Here is a 17467-nt window from a genome sequence, read left to right on the forward strand (position 1 = left end):
TTTTCCTTAGGCCCACTCCCATCTTTCCCTAAGTCTCCTTTCTTCTAGCTCGGTCTCTTCCCTTTTCCCTGTCTGCTTCTTCCCTAGCTCTGCTTCCACAGAGCCCCCAACAGCCCCCCCCCAACCCCCAGTCAATTCTCACTATTCCTGTCTCTTGTGTCCCATCCATATCCAATTAACATCTTTTGTCTGTTGGTCTGTACTCCTCCCCCTGCCCACTCTTCCCTCTCCACCTGCCTGCTTTTCACTCACACCTTGAAGAAGGTCTTAGGCCCAAAACATTGGTAATCTACTGTATTGTTACCTCCTATGGACGTTGCGAGACCTGCTGAGTTCCTCCAGCAGTTTTCTTCCTTTTCTTTACTTTTATTTTTCTTTCTTGATTTTTAACATTTCTTTCCTTTTTTTCTTGGGGATATGTTAAGGTGGAAGGGGGTTTATACCATCATGTTTAATGGGCACATTAATATTTGATTATTGTATTTTATATTTGGCAATGGTTACATGTATGGGTAAAATTTTTAAATTAAATTTTCAAAATAAAACATCTCTTGGGGGGCGGGGGAGGAGGGGTGGCACCGCAGTCACACTTTCCCCTCATTGTGCATGCACCAGCCGGCACTTCACGTACTACTGTCACATTTTTTTCCCCTCACCACATATGCACCAGAGGGCACAATTTAAGGCCCATTTAAAATAAATGCTACAGACCCCACAATATCTTAATCTGGCACTGGAAGGGTTAAGTGGGGTTCAGCCCTTGTCCTGGGAGAATACATTCTCCTCAGGTCACTGTGACCTCAACACAGACACAAGCTCAAGAGCTGGGATGGTGTATCTGCACTGGGAGCAATGAGAACACACCAGTTAGTGTTCTTCTAAACAAGGGGTGGATGGGGTGATGACATTCTCATTGCAGAGAATTTTTAATCTGAAACATTTCTGAAGGATTTTCTCAGCAAGGGGCCTGGGAGAAAGTGAAGGGAGGGCTCTGATACTCAAATTAAAACCAAGTCAGAGGTAAATAAAAACAAAACATTTCTGAAGGATTTTCTCAGCAAGGGGCCTGGGAGAAAGTGAAGGGAGGGCTCTGATACTCAAATTAAAACCAAGTCAGAGGTAAATAAAAACACAATACTGAAGAAACCCAGCAGATCAAAGAGTGCACTTTGTACAGCAAAGATAAAGATATATAACCAATGTTTTGGGCTTGAGCTTTTCATCAAGATATGGAAAAATGTTGGCAGGCGTCCGAACAAAAAGGTAGGGGTGGGGGGAGAACACAATCCCAAAGGCAGGAGGTAATAGGTAGAGAAGGGAGGGAGGGTTCAGCAGCAAGCAAGTAGAGGAGGGATGGCTCTGTAAATAGAGAGGGAAGGGAATGGAGATCTAAGGGAAAGAATACAGGGAGACTAGAAGGGAGGGAGAATGGAGAATAGGTTAGCAGAACCCAGAGAAGTTGACGTTAATGCCATCCAGCTGGAGAGTGCCCAGATGGAAAATCGTGTTGTTCCTCAAATTTACGTGTGGTCTTGGTGGGATAGCACGAGAGACCATGGACAGATATGTGAGTATGGGAGCAGAATGTAGAATTGAAATGGTTGGGACTGGGAGATCCCCGTCACTGATGCGGACAGAGTGAAGGTGCTCAGCGAAGCAATCTCCCAGTCTGCGGCCAGTCTGTCTGATGTAGAGAAGGCCACAAAGGGAGCACTGGATGCAGATCACTCCCGTAGATACACAAGTGAAGTGTTGCTTCACATGAAAGGCCTGTTTGGGTCCCCAAACTGTGGTGAGGGAGAAGATGGGGGCACAACTGTGGCACCTCCTGCGGCCACAGGGAAGGTGCAGGGGCAATTGGTGGGGAGGGATGAGTGCACAGAGGGAACGGTCCATATGGAAGGCAGAGAGAGGAGGAGAGGGGAAGATGTGTCTGGTGGTGGGATCATCTTGTAGATGCCAGAAATTGTGGAGGATAATGTGTTGGATGTGGAGGTCAGTGGGGTGGTAAGTCAGGACAAAGGGAGTCCTGTGTTTGTTGTGTCTGGAGGCAGAGGGGGCCAGGGCAGATGAGCAGGAAATGTAGGAGATGTGGGTAAGGGCTGAGTTAATAATGAGCTCTTTTAAGCACTTTCGTATCCTTTGAACCAGAATACAATCGTTCTCAGCTTATCTCAGCTTGTCAATTTCAGATTTAGATTTCAGATTTATTGTCAGTACATACATGACATCATATAACCCTGAGATTCTTTTTCCTGCGGAGGAGGCATAATTACAACTTTTTGGTACTGCAAAAAGACTGTACTCAAGCTACACGTGTAAACAAAAATATAAACAAATTGACTCCGCAATACAGAGAAGAAAATCAATAAAGTGCAGAAGTTGTGGTTCTTAAATAATTCCCTGGTTGAGTTTGTTGTTGAGGATTCTGATGGTAGAGGGGTAGAAGCTGTTCCTAAACCTGGTGGTCAGAGTCCTGTGGCCCCTCTACCTCTTTTCTGCTGGCAGCAGTGAGAACAGAGCGTGTGCTGGGTGCTGTGGATCCTTGATGATTGCTGCTGCTCTCTGACGGCAGCATTCCCTGTATTCTCAATGGTGGGGAGGGTTTTACCCGTGATGTTCTGGGCTGAGTCCACTACCTTTTGCAGGGCTTTATGCTCAATGGCATTGGTGTCCCCATACCAGTCCGTGATACATCCGGTTAGCACACGTTCCATCACACATCTGAAGAAATTTGCCAGGGTTGAACTGAATATTGTGGGATTATCTTGTAAATATTTAGCTACTTTATATCAAATGTTCAATATTTTAAATTCAAATTTAGAATTTTTAAAATTTCGACATACAGTATGGTAATAGGCCATTTCAGCCCACGAGTCCGTGCCGCCCAATTACACCCAATTAACCTACACCCCAGTATGTTTCAAATGGTGGGAGTAAACTAGAGCCCCCAGGAGAAACACACACACAGACATGGGGAGAACGTACAAACTCCGTACAGAAATTGTGGGATTTGACCGGTCCCGATCGCTGGCACTGTAAAGGCACTGCGCTAACTGTTATGTCAACTTTGCCATACAATGTACACTGTTGTGTGGTTCATTCAGGAACATGATGACTGCAGCAGAACTGACTTTAAGCCTGTTGGTGAATGGTTTCATAATCTTGAGCCTTCTCCTGATGGAGGAGGGAAAAGAACATCTACCTGCAATTTGATGGGTCCTTTCCTAAGCAGCTGGAGGTGTAGATGGAGTCCGTGGAGGAAGGGGAAGTTTGCGTGATGTTCTAAGCTGCATTTATCACCTTCTGCAGCTTCTTTTGAATCTTGAGCAGAGCAGCTCCCATCCCACGCTGTGATGCATCCATCAAGTCTGCTTTCAATGAATCCACCTGTAGAAGTTGTTGAGGAATAAGAGGGACATGGCAACCCTCAAATAGGAAATCTCAGTAAGCCTAGAGGCTTGGATTTTCCTGGTCCTTTTTGGGTATTTACCATAGGATTGTGTCACATAGAAACAGGCCATTTTGGTCCAACTGACCATGTGACCATGATGCCTATCACTGCTAATCCTATTCCCAACATAGGTCCTATATCCCTCTAGAAAAACCACACAATGCTGGAGAAACTCAACAGGTCAAACAGTGTCCTTTATGTAGCAAAGGTAAAAATACATATCTGACATTTTGGGCTTGAGCCCTTCATCAAGGTATGGAAAAATGTCAGCTGTCGTTCGAACAAAAGAGTAAAGGGGGGGTGTGGTCGATCACCCTTCAGCCCCCCCATCTCTAATGTCTGGATTAGATCTAATCCTCGGACCCCTACTGACATTTTTCCATACCTTGATGAAGGGCTCAAGCCCAAAACATCGGTTACGTATTTTACCTTTGCCTGATCTATCGAAAACAGTTGACTTGTGTTGCCAGGTCGGAATGTCAAGAGAAGATGACGTTGTGATGTTGGTTCCAGAAAAGGTTCATACTCACAGGTGCATAGTCTGCGAATGTCGGTGGGTCTGGACATAAGGGTTTGCAATCACATGTAGCTTTTATTAACACGCAATTTGTTGAAGATTGTGGCAAAACGTTAACTGAAATAAAACACGCACACTATTTAGAAAAGAGCATGGAAAAATGTTACAGGAATAAAACACACACATGCACAATTTATAAAAGGGTGTGGGAAAGTGTTAAACAGTATACAATTATAAATTGCGCGAGTGTGTTTTATTCCCGTGAACATTTTCCCACGCTCTTCTATAATTGTGTTAATAAAAGCTACGTGTGATTGCAAACCCTTTTATCAACACAACGTCACACTAGGCTGCTGTGCTACACGTCCCACCTCTTTTGCTTCAGAAAGCTGGCTTGCTGTGGAAAAGGACTCACAGAGCCAGCTTTTTTCTGTTCTGTTTGCACAACCCATCCAGAGATGGGTCGGGTAGACGGCAATAACGCGGCTTTTCAGCGTAAAAAGGGCGATTGACACTGCAGAGGAAGAGCCCAGCACAAAAAGCCACTGGAATCAGCCCCAGCTGAGCATTAAGATCCAACATTACTGGCAGTGAATGCTTAGTCCCCAAGAGATTTATAGAACAACTATACAGGGCACAGTGTGTGTTCATGCAAAACATGACTCATATCTTTGTGACACAAACGAAGATAAATCTCATTCGGAACTTGCTCAACAGTAAATGCGATTCCATGTATTGTGGTTGCACAATCGTGATCAGACACCGAATATGATCTAAACTTAGACACCCGATGTCATCTATACTTATACCACTAAATCCAGGTCACCTGAATTGAATACATTAAATATCATAACATTTATTTTTCATATGCACTTACAATAGGAGGCCGCTCTGTCTAATGAATCCACCTTTTTCTCAGGGAGGGAATAGCAAACACCAGGGGACATCTGTAGAAAGTGAAAGGGAGGAAGGTTCAGGGAGGCATCAGGAATAAAGTTTTTTTTTAAAATTCATACAGAGAGTTGTGGGTACCTGGAATGCATTGCCAAGGATGATGGTGGAGGCTGGAACATTAGAGCCATTTAAGAGACAGGCACATGGATGAAATAAAAATAGAGGGTAAAGAGACAGGGAGGGTTTCGTTTTTTTAATCTATGTTGGTCAGCACAACATCGTGGGCCGAATAGCCTGTTGTTCTGCTCTGAGCATTTCCAGCAATCTTGCTCCCCACCTCTTCTCTCACAAGGCCATCGACTCCACTCTGAATCTTGGTGCCGGCCACATAAACCGCACAGCAGCCCAGTCACCGTATCGGGAGGGGAAGTGGGAGGAGACGGGCCAGCATCCACGTGTGCTGGCTGCCATGGCCCCAGCGATTCCGCAGGCGTCGTCAGCCAGGAGCCGGGGCGGGAGAGAGAGTCCTCCAGTATCCCGTCAGCCACCGTGGCTGCCGAAGGAGCCCTCCTCTGGCTGGAGGGAGGGAGCCAGTCATAGGGGCTGGGAGTGCAGACGAGATTTGTCCACGTCGGCACTACCGCAACATGGAGCCCTCGGTGCTGGTACGGTGTGTAGCCTTTATTTAGCCCACTCCCTCCCCCCATTATCGCTCGGCGGGGGCTGCCCTCTCCGGCGTGTCTGCTGGCTGGACGGAGGTTCCCTGTCACTGCTTAACAGGGGGCACCGAGCCGGGGATCTGCAGCCAGCCCTGCGAGGGGGGGGTAGAGAGAAAGGAGGAGGGGGGGGGGGAGAGAGAGAGAGAGAGAGAGAGGGGGGAGGGGGGGAGAGAGAGAGAGGGGGGAGGGGGGGAGAGAGAGAGAGAGAAGGGGGGCAGGGGGGGAGGAGAGAGAGAGAGGGGGCAAGGGGGGCGAGGAGAGAGAGAGGAGGGGGGGTAGAGAGAGGAGGGGGGGTAGAGAGAGGAGGGGGGGTAGAGAGAGGAGGGGGGGTAGAGAGAGGAGGGGGGGTAGAGAGAGGAGGGGGGGTAGAGAGAGGAGGGGGGGTAGAGAGAGGAGGGGGGTAGAGAGGAGGGGGGGTAGAGAGAGGAGGGGGGGTAGAGAGAGGAGGGGGGTAGAGAGAGGAGGGGGGTAGAGAGAGAGGAGGGGGGGTAGGAGAGGAGAGGAGGGGGGGTAGAGAGAGAGGAGGGGGGTAGAGAGGAGGGGGGGGTAGAGAGAGGAGGGGGGTAGAGAGAGGAGGGGGGGTAGGAGAGGAGGGGGGTAGAGAGAGGAGGGGGGGTAGAGAGGTGGGGGGGTAGAGAGAGGAGGGGGGTAGAGAGAGGGGGGGTAGAGAGAGGAGGGGGGGTAGAGAGAGGAGGGGGGTAGAGAGGAGGGGGGTAGAGAGGGGGGGGTAGAGAGAGGAGGGGGAGAGAGAGGAGGGGGAGAGAGAGGAGGGGGGTGTGTGGGGGTAGAGGAGGGGGGGTAGAGAGAGGAGGGGGGGGTAGAGAGAGGAGGGGGGTGGGGGGGGGTAGAGGAGGGGGGGGGTATGAGAGGAGGGGGGGTTAGAGAGAGGGGGGGTAGAGAGAGGAGGGGGGTTGGTGAGAGGGGGTAGAGAGAGGAGGGGGGGTAGAGAGGAGGGGGGGTAGAGAGGAGGGGGGGTAGAGAGAGGAGGGGGGTAGGATGAGAGAGAGGGGGGGGTAGAGTGAGGAGGGGGGTAGAGAGAGGAGGGGGGGTAGAGAGAGGAGGGGGGGTAGAGAGAGGAGGGGGGGTAGAGAGAGGAGGGGGGTAGAGAGAGGAGGGGGGGTAGAGAGAGGAGGGGGGGTGTAGAGAGGAGGAGGGGGGGTTGAGAGAGGAGGGGGGTAGAGAGAGGAGGGGGGTAGAGAGAGGAGGGGGGTAGAGAGAGGAGGGGGGGGTGGGGGGGGGAATAGATCTTCTTTGTCAAAGTGAGCCATAAAGTTAGAGAAAGCGCGTACCTGTGGCCGGTTTCGAGTCAAATAAAGTTGTAACATAGATGACCTGGGGCGTCAATTGGTGCAAATGGTGATGTTCCAATCTGATACGAAGTGTTTGCCAGGTTTATTCGGGTTGCTACCTGTGCTGTAGAGGTCGCATCGAAAATGCAAGCGTTTGACAGCGTTATTTATTTCCAGGCGTTATTTAAAGAAGCACTTTGTCGGCTGAGGTTATTCCTAACTTGTTCTGAGGATCGACCGAGGTCTCCCAAGCCAAAGGTTCTGTCATACACTTCGGCCCTGTAATTGAGAAGTCAGTGCATAACAGAACTTTGTTTTGGAAGAGCCCCAACTCCAAACCGTCAGCAGGCTGTAAGCAGAAGGATTTTTCTTTCGCCTTAACATCTGGTTTAAAGTTAACTTTGTAAAATAAAGTTTGTTGCCATGCTTTGCATACAAAGGTTGACTTTTGCGGCGGCAATGTTTGTTTTAAGTGCACGAGGGCAATGGCAACGTAATATATATATGTGTGTGTATATATATATATATATATATATATATACACACAGATTTAATTATCTTTTTGAGTTGTGTCTTGGGAACTTGTGGTGATCCTCTCGATTCAGTCTATGATGTGGCGCTGGCCGGGGGACACGTATAACACTTCCGGGAGCCTGTATAAAGGGAAGGTTGGTTGGTGTGAATTTGTAGGTAAATTACTGGCTCGGCTATTACTCTGCACCGACATCAGATGCGCTGTACTGGATTCTTCCCTTCATCGTGCAGGCAAGCGATGGGAGTTATTTTCAGTTTGTAACCGTTTTAAAGTTTAAACCATGCTTCTAAAGTCAAACACTGACCGGTCCGTTGTTTCCATATGTCACACTCAGTTAACGTGATGCACGTTGCCAAGAAGACGGGCCACACTCCTTTAGTGAGCTGGTCAGAAAACTAAGTTTTAAAAAATCAACCTTTTTTTTTAGCAAACCCACTTCCTGCCTGGGAATGCCACAATTTATCCCCAGCAAATACAGACACCAGATGATTACTCTGTCCAATGAAACGGTAGACACTGCTTCATTAAATATATTCACGTATAGAGCTGGGTATTATGGGGACAGGTGGGTAAGTGGACCTAAGTCCAGGGCCAGATCAGACTTGACTTTGTTGAATGGTGGAACGGGCTCGATGGACTAGATGGCCAACTCCTGCTCCTGTTTCTTGTGTAACACATCTTTCACAACAATCATTTACAACAGCCTAACAGGAGAATTGGACAAATATCTGCATTTTGCTGGGAACAGTGACATGACTCTATGCAAGCCTGCAAAAATAAAAGGGTTAGATGTGAAGCACACTATCAGGTAGATATCAATGGAATGAGATTCTCAACCCCTCCCTTTAACGTGCGTTGAACACAGCAGCTTCAGTGCAGTCAGATGTCCCAGCAGTTTGCACATAATCAAATTAAAAATGACATCAAACCAGAGAATGAGAGATGGTGGGGGCAGGTGAACTAGTTTGGGAAGAGAGGGTGGAGACAGTTGCTGATGGTACAGTACAACCATTGTTCTGGGAGATTCTCGGTCAGAATAGGAGGAGTGAAGAGATTGTGGAGGGTTCTGGAGGAGCAGGATGGGGGCGAGGGCACAGACGCATTTTCAATATGTGGGTGGTGAGTTGTTCTCAATCTTTTTTTCACTCACATGTTCCCTTAAGTTACCCCTTTCTAATCACAGAGCACCTATGACATAGGATATGGTATATGAGGGGTGGGGGGGGGAGGGGAAGGAAAAGGTTGAGAACCACTGGTTTAAACCAAGGTGAATTAATTAGAAAATAAACCAGCAGTAACAAAAATTTAATGCTGTCATAAATCATGGCAGGTATTTGGGTCCTTGGTTGGACATTAACCCTAGTATTTCTATTAAATCAAAATTTCTCTCTCTTGGTGAGAAGAGAGACTTTGCAGCAAACTTAGTAACCCAGACTTTTCTCTGCAGATGCTATCTGACTGATGTGTTTCAAGTAGTTTCTATTTTCAATTGAAATTTCCAGCATTTTAACTTGAGGAATCACTGCTGTCTGAATGATGTGCAAAACTTGATTTCTTCACCGTGCATTGGTACAAATGATGATTCCATTTAATTCTCCTTGTGACCTCTGAACTGAAGATGACTGTTTACATAATCCACCTGCACCTCACTTTATTGAACATTAACCTCCAAATGCATATTCATGCACTCGCAATCTGCCATTGACACAATGCATGAGCGTCCTGTGACCAGGGTTATGTGTCAACCAATATAAGGATCCCTGCCATCAGTCCATATGTTAACAGTTTATGCATTATTTCTATTCAATCCCATCCTGCTACTGATGTGCTCCAACTGGTTTTGTACCTAGCTCTCTGTAAATGGAGAGGCACTATAGTCTTAAATACTTATTAATGGTTTAATGCAAAGCTCATTTTCTTACAGGGATTAACAAAGCTATGGTCCAAATAACATTAAATGGCATGAGCACCCCACCAGGAAAAAAGTTGATGCAATCTTGCCAGGTGGATCTATCTCTTAGGCCCAGTGCAATTTTCAAACCTTTCAAGAGCAGAGGGTGGTTACCCTGGGTGACAGGATTTGTGGTGATTATGCACTTTAACAGCAGGAGAACAAATGAATCACCCAGCAGAGAAACAGGCACATCATGTCCATGGTAATCACTGAGTACTACCTGGGCCAAGACCATTTTTCAGCATGGTGGGTAGCCCTCTCTGCTTTGCCAGATACATAAATGTGATGAAAACCTCTACCTTCAACCGCACCCCCCCCCCCCCCCCCCCCCAAACAAGCAATGTGTTCCAGATTCCAACCACTTTCTGGGTTTAAACAAATCTTCCTTGCCTCCGCTGTAAACCTCTTACCTATCCAAAACCTTTACCCCCCCCCCCCCCCCCATGAATGGTATCACCACTAAAGGAATAGGTTTCTTACTAATCTAAGCTTCTTAATCTTACACAACAGTAAAGTTCTCACTCCGCTTTCTCCACTCCAAAGTGGAAAAAACCTAGCCCACCTGGTTTCTCCTCATCGCTGAAACAGTCCACCCCAAGCAACATCCTGGAGAATCCGCCATACCTTCTCCAGGGTAAAAACATCCTACAGGGTGGTAACTAGAACTGCTCACCCAACCAATAATGCATGTAGTTGTACCATGGTCACCCTATAACTACAGTAAAAGTCCTAAAATCTGGACTGCTCAGCGATGGGGTTGGTTCAGATTTTCTGGATTCTCGGAATTTAAAAATCAAATATGAACAGGTAAATTTTGATAGTTTGTTAACAAAACATTTTTTCAAATAAAATACAAAGTACAAAAATACAAATAAATATTTTTTGTTACATTTCTGTGACTTCCCTGTGGTGCCTTGTTGCCATTGTGCATCTGTGGTGCTTTTAAGAAGTTCGGATTCTCAGGCATCTGGATTTTTGGACATTTACTGTATTCTCATTATGGTCCCACAAAAAAAAACAATGGTTAAGGGTGATGAGGTGAGCTCTGTAACTCTCAAGTTATTGGATGTGGTCTTGACTCAACCCTCCGGTGAGGGCTCACTGTGTACTTCTGGACAGGAATTGTGTGAATATTCTGGTTGATTTTGTTTGCCCTCTAATGGATGAAGCACCTCCAGCCTAGTATCAGATGAAGAAGGATTGTAAGAGTTTTGCAATGAACAGGTTTGTTTAAACTGTGGCAACAAATGACATTCCTTGTACCACTTTCCAAGTTGTTCAAGATCTTGTTGTAACCTTCAACAACCTTTACTGTCCACTATACCACCGATTTTAGTATCATCTGCAAATGTACTCTGCCAGCGTCTTCTCATCTGAGTTGTTAACTTTGATGATCCATCCCTGCCACACACCTCTGGGCAGGAGCCTCCAATATGAGAAACAACCCTCAACTGCCATCTCTGATTCCTGACACCAAGCTAATGCTTGTATCCAATTGGCCAGCTCACTCTTGATCTTGTAATCAAACCTTGTGGACCAGCCTACTATGCAGCAGCTTGTCAAAGCTCTTGCTTAAGTCCATGTAGATGATGGGGGTACTGCCTTGCTCTCATTAATCCTCCTGGTTGCTTCTTGGGGGGGGGGGGGGAAAAACTCACTTGAATTCATGAAACATGATTTCCCGCGCACAAATCTACAATGATGACAGTCCTTGCCTTTCCAAATGCAAGTTGATCCTGTCTCTCAGAATCTCTTCCAAGAACCTTCCCACCACTGATGTTACACTCACTAGTCTTTTAAGTTTCCTGGCACCCCATTAGCCACCCTCCAGTCATCCAGTACTTCACCACGGCCAATAATGACACAGGTATCTCTTGTCAGGGCCCCAGCAATTTCTTCCCAAACATCTCACAAAATTCTGAATTTAGGGCCCTGATTTTCAACCTGCCCATTATGGTGGGGAATTTCAGCAATAGATCTGTTAATGCTGCCTCAAGATAGATCTTGATAATGACCTTCCCTTCGGAACAGGCAAGTAAGTCCTGATCACAAATTGGGTTGAAGCTTCAGGTGGGGAGGGGAGCATTGATGGCTCCGCCATCACTCCATCCCAGGGCAGACTGATGGGTGGGAAGAGCAGAATAGTGCAAGTAGCCCCACAGAACTTCTGCTGCCCCTGAGTAGTCTCTCAATTGTATGTTGGATTAATGCAGAGGTGTTTTACTTTGGGGTCCCCTATGAAGTGTGGCAGTAAGGTCTCGGCTTGTGTTCTGCAGCTGATGGGGAGAGTCGAGCTGGCTGGTCAGGTGAGCTGGGCTTTTTCCCAGCCATGCGCCTTCGAGAAGTCTTGGCTGGTCACACTCACAGAACGGTTTATCTGAGGTATTGCAGTCAAGAAGGACCATAATCTGTGAATAGCAAGATTCCACGTTGAGTGGCTTCGTTGTGTCCCATGCCTTTGGCCAGGTTAATGAAAAGCAGCTGTATCATCTTCCAGTAGTTTAGAGAGGCCTTTCTCTCCTTGTGATGAAGCTGGGACTAGCCACTGAGCCCTCCCTCAGGGATGGAGTGATCCAAGTTATCAGCTTGGGTGTGGGGCTCAAACCTTTGACCTGACAGTCTGATCCCACTAGTCTCCCTCATTTCCAGATTTCCTGCAGCAATTCAGCATGGGCGTGAGGCAAAAGCAGACAGAAATGCTGTGTCTTATGACTGCTTTAAGTGTTGTGGATGGCATGGGATTCTCGCACAATTTTAAAAGCTGGTTGAAATAGCTATTCTTACTGTTTTCCCTGTGTTGTGATTTTAGGAACCTTCCCTCTACACCGTCAAAGCACTAATCATCCTGGACAATGATGGAGAGCGTCTCCACGCCAAGGTAAATGTTTGAAAATTTCTTTAATTTTTCAATAAAGTCTGAGGGAATGGTCTTGTTTCACACCGCTGCCTCCTCTCTCCTCAGTATTACGACAATACCTATTCCTCTACGAAGGAGCAAAGGAATTTTGAAAAGACTATTTTCAGCAAGACACACAAGAATGACAGTAAGTGTGACCGCTGTCTTTTGCCATTGCCCAGGTCTGGCTGAATCTACCCACCTTCAGCCCCTTCATCAGGCTGATCCCTTTGTATGTTGGGCTCTGTGTATCTCCTGGAAGGGAATACATTGCATTGTTCAGCATTTTGTCATAAGTGGCACAGCAGCATTTAATTGTCTATCCTGAATTACCTTTGAGAAGGCGAACCACCACCTTGACCTGTTGTAGCCCTTCTGTGAGGATGTTCCCACAATGCTGTTGAGTTCCAGGATTCAGACACCAACTATGAATGAATATTTCCAAATTCGAGTGACATGTGGCCTGGAGAGGAGATGTTACTTGTGTCTTTGGTTTTCGAGATCAGTCATTGTCAAAGGGGGCCACAACGCATTTAAGTAAAAACCTTGTTTTAATCTCACCTTGTGTAACAAATATATATATTTTTTAATGTAGTCAGTAGCAGAGAAATATAGAAGAAACCAAAACTTGATTGCTTCCCAGGGAAGGGGGCCCAGAAACTTTGAGCGGAGTCGTGGGGGGGGGGGGGCATAGGTGAAAAAAGATTGAGAATGGTTGTTGGGTTGATAGGAGGGATGTGATTCAGTCATTTGGTGCAGTAACTGCAGTGTATTTTGTAGATGCTCCGTGGTGCCAGGAATAAATGCTTAGGCTTCTTGGAGCTTCACTGATCCCATCAGGTGTTGAGTGTTCCATGTAGATGGGAGAAAGCATTTGGGGTATCAGTGGGGCAGAGGGGAGCCACTCGCTACAGGTACCCAGCTTCTAACCTGTCCTTTATCATGGCCACAATGTTCATGTGACTGGTTCAGTGGAGTTCCTGACCTTCAAGATGTTAATGGTGGGTGACTGGTCAATGGTAATTATATGAAAAATCAAGAGAAAGTGGTTGAACTGTAGCCTTGAAGTTTTCAACTGTGGGCAAAATTTATACCATGCCTTAATGGTGTGCTGCTCTTGCTCTGTGCATGTATGGACTGCTTTCCTTTGTGAGGAGTTGTGAATGGAAGTTAACTTTGTGCAACCATCAGCACTCATCCCACATCCACCCTTGTGATGATTAGGTCACTGATGAAACGGCTAAAGATGGTTGGAGTTGGACATCACACTGAGGAACTCGTGCAATGAGATCCTGCAACTACAACCATTCTTCTTGGAACAAACCTTCACCCAATCATTGGAGTTTGTTTTCCCTTAATGCCCATTGACCACTTTTACCAGAGGAGTATGGGATGGAGGTGATGACCAGGGCTCAAACTGGTGTTGGTGTTCCCACAACTCTCATTTGAGAAATGATAACAAAATCTCGCTCATTTCCTGAGGTGCATTCAGGAAATGGTGCACTGCAAATGTTCTTGTGTCCTGCTAATGAAGTTGGGACAGTAATGAACATTCAGGATGGCAAATGAGGCAAGTTAAATGGGTGATGTCATGTTTTTGGGTTGTGAGCAGGTTTCTTTGATGTTGGGAGTGGGTCATTGATGTGAGATTCCTTCAGATGAGATCAAGAAATAGTAATAATATGGAATATTATTACCTGTATGGCATGTGCCACTGTATACCATTAGGGTGGGGAAGATGCAGAAGTGGAAATTGAGCCTAGGCTTTTTTCCCCACCCAAAAACTCTCCCTCTATATTCCGCCCCCCCCCAAAAAAAAGTGAAGCTTGAAAATTGCAAAACCGAGGTCATTGCAGAGTGACAACATTCAGCTTTTCATATCCATCTGGCAGAGAAAGACCATTCTGGCTGATCCTATTCTCCAGCTCCGTGTCTGTAACCCTGCAGGTCACAGCTCCAAGTACACATCCCAGTTCCTATGTAAATGAGATGAAGGTCAGTTCTCTCACACTCTCACCCTAATAGGTACCAGATACCACCCCACCCCCAGCTACAGACATTTTTTTTCCTTAATTGCACATCTGAATTTTCATTGGGCAAGGGGGAGCGGGGGCTTCCACCGGGCGAGGGGGAGCGGGGGCTTCCTCCGGGCGAGGGGGAGCGGGGGCTTCCTCCGGGCGAGGGGGAGCGGGGGCTTCCTCCGGGCGAGGGGGAGCGGGGGCTTCCTCCGGGCGAGGGGGAGCGGGGGCTTCCTCCGGGCGAGGGGGAGCGGGGGCTTCCTCCGGGCGAGGGGGAGCGGGGGCTTCCTCCGGGCGAGGGGGAGCGGGGGCTTCCTCCGGGCGAGGGGGAGCGGGGGCTTCCTCCGGGCGAGGGGGAGCGGGGGCTTCCTCCGGGCGAGGGGGAGCGGGGGCTTCCTCCGGGCGAGGGGGAGCGGGGGCTTCCTCCGGGCGAGGGGGAGCGGGGGCTTCCTCCGGGCGAGGGGGAGCGGGGGCTTCCTCCGGGCGAGGGGGAGCGGGGGCTTCCTCCGGGCGAGGGGGAGCGGGGGCTACCTCCGGGCGAGGGGGAGCGGGGGCTACCTCCGGGCGAGGGGGAGCGGGGGCTACCTCCGGGCGAGGGGGAGCGGGGGCTACCTCCGGGCGAGGGGGAGCGGGGGCTTCCTCCGGGCGAGGGGGAGCGGGGGCTTCCTCCGGGCGAGGGGGAGCGGGGGGCTTCCTCCGGGCGAGGGGGAGCGGGGGCTTCCTCCGGGCGAGGGGGAGCGGGGGCTTCCTCCGGGCGAGGGGGAGCGGGGGCTTCCTCCGGGCGAGGGGGAGCGGGGGCTTCCTCCGGGCGAGGGGGAGCGGGGGCTTCCTCCGGGCGAGGGGGAGCGGGGGCTTCCTCCGGGCGAGGGGGAGCGGGGGCTTCCTCCGGGCGAGGGGGAGCGGGGGCTTCCTCCGGGCGAGGGGGAGCGGGGGCTTCCTCCGGGCGAGGGGGAGCGGGGGCTTCCTCCGGGCGAGGGGGAGCGGGGGCTTCCTCCGGGCGAGGGGGAGCGGGGGCTTCCTCCGGGCGAGGGGGAGCGGGGGCTTCCTCCGGGCGAGGGGGAGCGGGGGCTTCCTCCGGGCGAGGGGGAGCGGGGGCTTCCTCCGGGCGAGGGGGAGCGGGGGCTTCCTCCGGGCGAGGGGGAGCGGGGGCTTCCTCCGGGCGAGGGGGAGCGGGGGCTTCCTCCGGGCGAGGGGGAGCGGGGGCTTCCTCCGGGCGAGGGGGAGCGGGGGCTTCCTCCGGGCGAGGGGGAGCGGGGGCTTCCTCCGGGCGAGGGGGAGCGGGGGCTTCCTCCGGGCGAGGGGGAGCGGGGGCTTCCTCCGGGCGAGGGGGAGCGGGGGCTTCCTCCGGGCGAGGGGGAGCGGGGGCTTCCTCCGGGCGAGGGGGAGCGGGGGCTTCCTCCGGGCGAGGGGGAGCGGGGGCTTCCTCCGGGCGAGGGGGAGCGGGGGCTTCCTCCGGGCGAGGGGGAGCGGGGGCTTCCTCCGGGCGAGGGGGAGCGGGGGCTTCCTCCGGGCGAGGGGGAGCGGGGGCTCCACCTGGGGATTGTGATGCAGTGCAGCTCTGCAGAGAAATGAGAGTGGAATCTGGGAAACCGAGGGCTTCAATTCTGCCCAACTTCTAAAACTCCCTCTCCTTTGTCTGAAAACAGGTGAAATTGCATTTCTGGAGGGACTGACTATCATCTACAAAAATTCTGTTGATCTGTACTTCTACATTGTTGGGAGTCCGCAGGAAAATGAGGTAAAAGCAGACAGTTCTGGCACTGAGTGACAGCCAAGCATTGGGACACAGTGAGTGGATGGGAACTTGGGGCATTACTGGCAGGGTCGTTGGAAACTGGCTACAAATCTTCACCCATGCTACCCCTAATCCCATATCTTTCTTTCTGTCAAGCACCACATCAAATGCCTAATGAACAATTAAATGTTGCTTCTCCCATCTCTACCCTAGTTCCATCCTTGACAAATCTCACTGAATTTTTGTTATGCTTTATTGATTCCCACCACATTGATTCCATCTAATTGTATTGTGATTTCTCCATGTCGAATAGAATTGTAACATAAATTTACAATCTCCGTTTCAAAAACCTTAAAATCTGAAAATAGGGATTGTGTTGACACGTGGACTCAATATTTTTGTTTCATTTTTTCCTCACAAATGATATTTCCGGTTCTTCATTATCACTTGTCACTTGGTTCCTCTTCATCTTTTTTTGTGTCGTTTTCTGTCGTGAACACAGGATAAGAACTGTTGCATAAAGTCTCTACACATTTATAATTGTTCCTGTCACTGTTATCAGAGACCTACATTTCATTGAATTTTCATTTTTGGCTTGTGATTCATTTTTAGGACCATTTACTCCTTTGTGCTCCCTCTTTCTTCCCACCCTCCTTACCCCTACCTCCCCTGCCTGCCACCTCTGTCCTCCCCTTGCCTGCCACCTCTGTCCTCCCCTTGCCTGCCACCTCTGTCCTCCCCTTGCCTGCCACCTCTGTCCTCCCCTTGCCTGCCACCTCTGTCCTCCCCTTGCCTGCCACCTCTGTCCTCCCCTTGCCTGCCACCTCTGTCCTCCCCTTGCCTGCCACCTCTGTCCTCCCCTTGCCTGCCACCTCTGACCTCCCCTTGCCTGCCACCTCTGACCTCCCCTTGCCTGCCACCTCTGACCTCCCCTTGCCTGCCAATCCCCACCCCATGACTTCCCCAGTTTCCCCCTCCTCCTCCTCCCCCTTGGTCCCCCCAATAACTTCCCTCTTGTGCTCTCCCACACATATCCACCTATGACCTCGTGCCTTTGCTCCTGCCCCTCCCCAGCCATTGTGTTCAGACACCTGCCTACATATTGATCACACCTTGATGAAGGGCTCAAGCCTGAAATGTGTCAAGCATCTTTATCTTAATGATATAAAGTACACTGTGTGTCCTGCTGAGTTTCTCCAGTTTTGTAATTTTACTTTAAACATTCCCAGTCTCATGTTTTGTTTTGCTCCTTGACACTACTGAGACTCCTCTGTGTCTAGTGCTGACCATATTCCTGCTTCAGTTTTTATTTCCTCAGAAGCATGCGGTCACTGAGAATTATTAATTTTTTCTTTAAATATTTGCCACCTTTTGTAACTGTAGTCTCTAATCTACCCAATCTACAATTTCCAAATCCCCCTTCATGTCTACATAACTGGCTTTGTTTAAATTCAAG

General features: G+C 49.4%; 1 protein-coding gene across 5 annotated transcripts in view; it reads left to right on the forward strand.

Moving 5' to 3' along the window:
• Positions 1-5319: 5319 nt before the first annotated feature.
• The window catches only part of LOC138747651 (coatomer subunit zeta-1-like), a 28084-nt gene continuing 15936 nt past the window's right edge, over positions 5320-17467 (forward strand). For 2 of the 5 annotated variants that reach the window (XM_069907076.1, XM_069907078.1), the window contains exons 1-4: positions 5320-5535; positions 12172-12240; positions 12325-12406; positions 15923-16014. In XM_069907076.1, coding sequence (XP_069763177.1) covers positions 5335-5535; positions 12172-12240; positions 12325-12406; positions 15923-16014 — 444 coding nt within the window. In that variant the 5' untranslated portion in view covers positions 5320-5334. Of the gene's footprint in view, positions 5536-7781; positions 7918-9402; positions 9609-12171; positions 12241-12324; positions 12407-15922; positions 16015-17467 lie in introns of those variants that run through there. The other 3 variants (XM_069907080.1, XM_069907079.1, XM_069907081.1) reach the window with 3 other exon arrangements.

Source organism: Narcine bancroftii, chromosome 12 (genome assembly GCF_036971445.1).
Source record: "Narcine bancroftii isolate sNarBan1 chromosome 12, sNarBan1.hap1, whole genome shotgun sequence".
NCBI classification, from domain to species: Eukaryota; Metazoa; Chordata; class Chondrichthyes; order Torpediniformes; family Narcinidae; genus Narcine; species Narcine bancroftii.